Source organism: Apteryx rowi, unplaced genomic scaffold (genome assembly GCF_003343035.1).
Source record: "Apteryx rowi isolate R43461 unplaced genomic scaffold, aptRow1 scaffold_1367, whole genome shotgun sequence".
NCBI lineage: Eukaryota > Metazoa > Chordata > Aves > Apterygiformes > Apterygidae > Apteryx > Apteryx rowi.
The window spans coordinates 48755-54721 of NW_020447605.1; the positions used below are offsets into that span (position 1 = coordinate 48755).

A 5967-nucleotide genomic window follows, 5' to 3' on the forward strand; every position below is an offset into this window, starting at 1 on the left:
ACCAGCCCCGTTCGGTCACGGACCTTCCTACGTCTTGCCACGGGGGCTAATTTACCGGCCGGCTAACGCCGAGGCGGCGGCGAGGGCCTGCAAAGCGAGCGGGATGCCAGCAACTAATTAACTCCGCCACGGGCAGAACGAAGTTCGCAAAGGGAGCCGGCCTCTGCCCCGCTCGTGAAAAACACCACGCCGATGTTAGGAGCCCTAAAAGGCTTTTTGCGAGGTCGTTTTCTCCAGGGGGTTGCTCCCCTCCCCAGTATGCAAAAAAGAAACTGAAAAGCAGAAATCTCATCGGCAGCTCGGCCCGGCCCCGCAGAGAGGCCGAAAGCCAGGAAAGCCGCAGCCTGGAGGAGTCCCCGGCCCGCCAACAAGGGGAACGGCGCAGAGAGGGGTTGGGGCAGGAGACACGTGCTTCCCGCAGCAAAGCCGGGACACCGGAGCGGCCATCAGCTCCGAAGGAAGCGGAGCTCAGCCGCACGATTCCGGGCTCCCCCGAACCCTCCGAGGCGCGGGCRAGCCCTTCTCCAGCCCTGCGACATGTGGCGAAGCCTAAGGGGCCCGGAGGCCGCGGCGTGCCTTCGCCCGGCTGCCGCCCTCCCCTCCYGACCCAACCTCGGCGAGGTTTTGTTTTCCATTCGCCTCCCTCTGCAGCAGAAGGGCTTTTGCAGATCGAAAAAACCCTCCCAAGTCGCAGCCTCGAGCACTAAGCGAGCAGAGAAGAGCCGAAGAGGAGGCTCACGGTGGGAAATTTTTGACCGCTTGAACGATAGGTGGGGTYGGGGACAAACCGCTTGCTTCTTCCGCGGCCATCAGAGAGGGGAGACCAGAAGAGGGGCGAGTTTGCAGCCCCCTCCCCAGCACCAGCGCTGCCTACCGGCTCGCTCAGCGAGGCGACCGGGACGCGGAGCCAGCCCAGGCGGACAGCGACGCACCTACGCAAGCTCTGGCTGGCGTTTTCCGACTGGAAACAGGCTTTCTGCTGGCCACGGAGGCCCGGAGAGACCCATCGCAACATTAAGACTGGCAAATCTAGAGAATAACCTCATCTAACCTAGAGTTAACCCATCCAAATTGGCCTGGACGGCCCGGAGCCGGGGCAGAGAGCAGATCGGGGCTTTCTGTCCCAGCCACGGCCTTTCTGATCTACTCCGGGGAGCCCTAAAACCTGCCGTACTGTATCGTGGAGCCGTGATCTCAGTGGGTCCCTGAAAGCGCTTTGAAACCTGAAACCTGCACCGCAAACGTCTACTCGGTTTTTTCAAACTTCGCGACGTCAAAGCCCCACGCGAATGTCACATCCTCAGAGCTCAGAAGCAGCGAGACTCGCGGCCGCGGCTCTCAGCACCTCGGCCAGAATCAGACGGCAAATTCGTCGCTGCAGATCAAGAGCTAAACACGCTGCTGAGCTAAAAAAAAAAAAAGGGGAAAAAAAAGGAGGGCGCTTTTAAGCACGGAGTGGGCGATGGGTGGTCTCTGGAGCGTTCCTCCCCGCCCCACCTCCAAGGGCAGAGCCACACGCAAATACAGGAACTAGGAGTCGCCCATGCGTTTCTCCGCACGTTCTCCTCCTCCTCCTCGGCGCTTTCAAAACAAGCACGCCGAGCGGGCCTGACCGTGGGCAGCTCTGTGCCGGGACCCGGAGGCTGCAGGCCAGCAGGGTCCGAGTGAATCCGAGCACTCGAAGACCAAAGAGACCCACCGGCACCCACGCTTTCCCCATATAAAAGAGATGACGCACTGTCAATTGCCCTCCCGGTTTGGAAATGAATCCGCTCGAGCGGTCTCGCAGCTCAGGGCAATCCAAGGACCTGCTTTAGGCGGAGAGATCAGGCTAATCCTGTCTGTAATAAACCCGCGGACTACTGCAAGCCACGCTGCTGTAGCAACGGCCCAAAATACTGCTGCAAAACAACTCCGAGCGAGCGGCCTCCTTTTCTCGCGAGAAGGAAGCGCGAGTTGGATTGAGCAACAGCTTTGCTGCCTCTCAGCTGTGACTAAATCTAGCAACTGCCTTTTCAGCCGGAGCCAGAACAAAAGTCAAACACTGGAAAAAAAAAAAACAACAAGCGGAGTTCCTTTTCAGCACTGATTTCTTTCACGGCAGCAGCTCGCAACCCTCTCTCTCGCTCTGCCTCTCACAAGCAGGCACGGCATTTCCCAGCGGAAGCCGAGCGGCCTCAACGCCGCCTTTGGACGCGTCCCCCGGGCTGGCGGGAGCGTTTGGGAGACGACAGAATCGATTCGGGGGGGGGGGGGATAGTCGGGGGGTGCTCGGCGCCGGCCGCAGGCCCGTCTCGGGCACGATGAGATCACAGCGTCCCTCAGCAGCACCCAATTTTAGGCTAAATATATACTTAAAGAGCCCGTTCTTCTGCCGCTGCAAGGAAATTCCCCAGGGCTTTTTGTTTGTTTGTTTTCTCGGAGGAGGCGGGGAAGAGAGAGGGGTTGAAGCTGTTTCTGCCTTTTCCTGTATCTTAAAAGGCTGCGACTCTTCCTGTCGGTTCCTGCAGTTGAGTAGATGATCTGGACTCGGCGCCAGCTACCCTGCCCACCCCATCGCGACTGAGCTACGCCGCCGCCGAGATCCCCGTGCGGGCGCCAGGGCAGGGCAGCGGCGTCACACAAAACCACACTTCGCTTTCTACTTAGCCCCGCTTTCAGCATTGCTTATCTTCCCACTTCTCCCTCGCCCTTTCTCTCTGCCCGTCTCCCTCTTTCCCTGTTCGCAGGCGTCTCCTCTGATTCTGTCGCGCCCCTAATTCCCAAGCAATCAGCCACAAAAGAGTTAATTAGATCAGCAACTCCCCAAAGCGAGTTTCAGTGTCTTCTGGAAATTAGCAGAGGCTTAGCGCTTCCTTCCCAGGGCAAGCAGAAGAGCTGGGCCGCTTGCCAGCTCGAGTCCGCATCGATTACACCCTCCCCTAGCCCTCGCGCGGATACGCAAACGCTTCGAACCCCGCAGAGTCCGAACGGCGCCTCGCGCGCAGCAAACGCAAAGCCTGCGGCCCGCAGGCCGGACGTTGCTGCTCTAACGGGACTAAAGCGACGCGCTTTGGTCCTAAACTTCCTCCGCCCAGCTACTGAAAGGGACCGAGCCAAAACGACTTACCAGCGGTGTTCGCTATGGCCAGCGGCAGCCCTTGCAGCTGATGCACCTGGATCCCAGACGCTCCCAAGGCACTGAGGTTTATAGTCTGGAGGCCTGGCATGGAGGAGAGCTGAGCGGCGTTGACCGTGACGGTGCCGCTGGGGAGGGAGGCGATGGGGGTGAGCGTGGTGCTGGTGCTGCCCGTCTGCCCCAGCGACACTCCCTGCATGGGGGCCAAGGTGATTGTCTGGGCTTGGGGGTTTTGCACCTGAAGGTTTTGGAGCTGGATGGTTTGCCAGCTCACTTGCCCGTTCGGCCCCACCGTGGGCGTTCGGATGATGATGGGCCCGGAGTTGGGCACCGCCTGGAGCTGCAGGTTCTGCAAGGCGTCTTGGGAGATGGCTTGAGTGGCAAAGGTCTGGCCAGAGAGCGGGGCGGTCTGGAGGGCTTGGATGGTCTGCCCTCCTTGGACTAGCTGAGGTTGGATCAGGATCTGCTGCTGCTGCTGCGACTGCTGACTCTGATCCCCCTCTTTCTGCTGCCCCGGCTGCAAGGCCACCCCAGAAACCTGGCTCTGCAGAGAGTCCGAATTCTGGACACTGCCGACCCTCTGAGGCGTCTGCGCCTGGACATTTGTTCCCACGGTCGCGCTGCTGGAAAAATTCATGATGCCCATGTTACTGGTGGTGGTGGTGGTGGAGTAGCTGTTGGCGTTGGTAAAAAAGGAGCCAGAACTAGCGTGAGATGTGGCCATGTTGGAGGAGCTGATGGCAGCGCCCGAGGTGGCCGGCTGGGAGCTGCTGTCCGGAGAGCCGGAGCTGCTCAGAGTGACCGTCTGAGACGTGGGGGCCAGGCTAGCCGCCACGCTGTTGACCGGCAGCAAGGTGATGTTGCCGTTCAGAGCCACGGGGACGTTGGCCACGTACTGGGTTTGCCCTGAGAGGGTGTTGTTGGCTAAGCCCACGCCCTGGATGGGGACAGCCTGCTGCAGCAGGTTTGGCATGGCGATGAGGTTACCCGTCCCGCCTCGGCTCGTGATGATCTGCTGGTTCGTGCCGGGGATGATCTGCAGCTGGCCAGAGGCATCTTGCTGCACATTGACTTGGGCAGGGGTGGTGGCAAACTGGAGCTGCTGCCCGTCAATGGTCTGGAACTGGGGAATGACCTGGTACTGGATATTTGGGATAACGCCCGGCAGGCCCGTCAGCACCTGCTGGTTCTGCAGGTTGGAGGCGGCCGTGACCACGTACTGCCCCGCGCTCACGGGCCGGCTTTTCGACGAGTCGCTGCCGTTGCTGCCGTTGGCGCCCTGCTCCTTGGAAGGAGTCGGCGTGCTGGAGCCGGTGGATATGATCTGCCAACCGTTGGCAGACTGGGCGATCTGAGCGGCAGCGGCCGTGAGGTCCAGCTCRCCGCTCCCGCCTTGCTGGCCCTGGGAGCTGTTGGAGTTCTCGTTGGGAGACTCGATCCTGCTGCAGGTGGCTGCCAGCAGAGCCAGCGGGGAAGGCTGGGACTCCTGGGAAGGAGAGGAGGAGTTAGAGACGCAGGAGGCGGCCCAGTGGGCAGGCCRGAAAAAAGAAAAAAAGAAAAAAAAAAGAGAAGCCAGGGAGGAGCGTACTTGGAAAAGATAAACACTCCTTCCTGAGAAAACCCACCCACAGCCGGAAAAATACAACTGCCAGACACAGGGCTGTCAGGCCGGGACAGACTGAACTGAACCCACAGAGAAAAACCCTCCGGCAAGGAGGAAAGAGGAGGGAGTTTGCACGTAAAACCCAAAGAGAGACATCTCTTCCACCCCAAAGCGAGTGAATCTCCTTGCAGCACCATAGGAGAACAACTCCTAGGAAGTACAGTTCTTCCTGGGCACCCGGATCAGGAAAAGGGCCGGTCGGGGCCGTGGCAGCTACTTGGAACTGGGGCGAATGTCATATTTTCGAGAGCGCCATGCGCAGCTGGGGGAGGAGGGRAAACACGCTCTGGGCCGGCACTCCCCGCTCAACACGTTCCAGCAGGGCGTTTGGCAGCACGACGCTCCCCCGTCACTCGCTCGCCCTCTCTTCCTTTCCCCGGGCAGAGGAGCCCGCGCAACGCTCGGCCGTGCCAAACAAACACCTCGGCGCGGCTCCCCGCCCCGGCCCTGGACTTTGCTCCGAGGTCGGCAAGCGCCCAGGGCRAGCGGAGCCGGGAGGCCGCCGGGTTCGGGCTGTTCCTCACACCTCCTCTCTCCCTGCACTCACCTGGCCCTCCCCACCGCCTCCGCTGCTGGTGCTGCTGGCATCTCCTTCGCCCTTCTCGGGCTTCACTGCAGCCATCTCCTCGGGACTCTCTTGGTCTGTGCGGGCAGGAAGCAACAGTCGGAGTTAAAACACATTTCTGGGCAGAGCGATGGGGAGGAAGAGGAACACGAGGACGCGAGGGGGGTTATGGGGCTGGAAAAGCAGGAGATTGGGGCAGGGAGAGGCGAAGGCGCTCCGGCAGGGCACTTCCGGGGGGACCGAGCGCCGCTCCGGCACCAGCGAGAAGGGGCCGGGAAGCGGAGGGAACTGCCAAAGGGGAGTTGGCACCGGGACAGGCGGAGGAGGAACAGGCCGTGCTCCAGGCCCCAGCTCCTCCCCGCCGGCTCGGGACACTCCCTGGCCCCTCGGTCCTCCTCGGGCCTCCCCTTCGCCTTCCCCGCCGGCCTGGGAGCACACCTCCCGCCCGGGCTCTCCCGGAGCCCCGCGGATCCACCCACCCCGAGGCCTTCTCCCTGCCCTGCCCAGGGGTTTTCCCTAGCAGATCCAGCCCACCGGCTTCCCCAGGGATCCCCGGCTCGACAGGCCCCATCCGGGCTAGGATTCCCCTGTCCGCGCTCCCCGTGAGCCCACTGCCCGGGG

The 5967-nt window shown here is 61.6% G+C and overlaps 1 protein-coding gene across 1 annotated transcript in view; it reads right to left on the minus strand.

The window, feature by feature from the left end:
* The window catches only part of SP1 (Sp1 transcription factor), an 18826-nt gene extending 12901 nt beyond the window's left edge, over positions 1-5925 (minus strand). Inside the window, exons 1-2 of the mRNA XM_026057101.1 lie at positions 5329-5925; positions 3110-4604 (exon numbers count right to left, since the gene is read on the minus strand). Coding sequence (XP_025912886.1) covers positions 3110-4604; positions 5329-5403 — 1570 coding nt within the window. The 5' untranslated portion in view covers positions 5404-5925. The remainder of the gene's footprint in view (positions 1-3109; positions 4605-5328) is intronic.
* Positions 5926-5967: the final 42 nt, after the last annotated feature.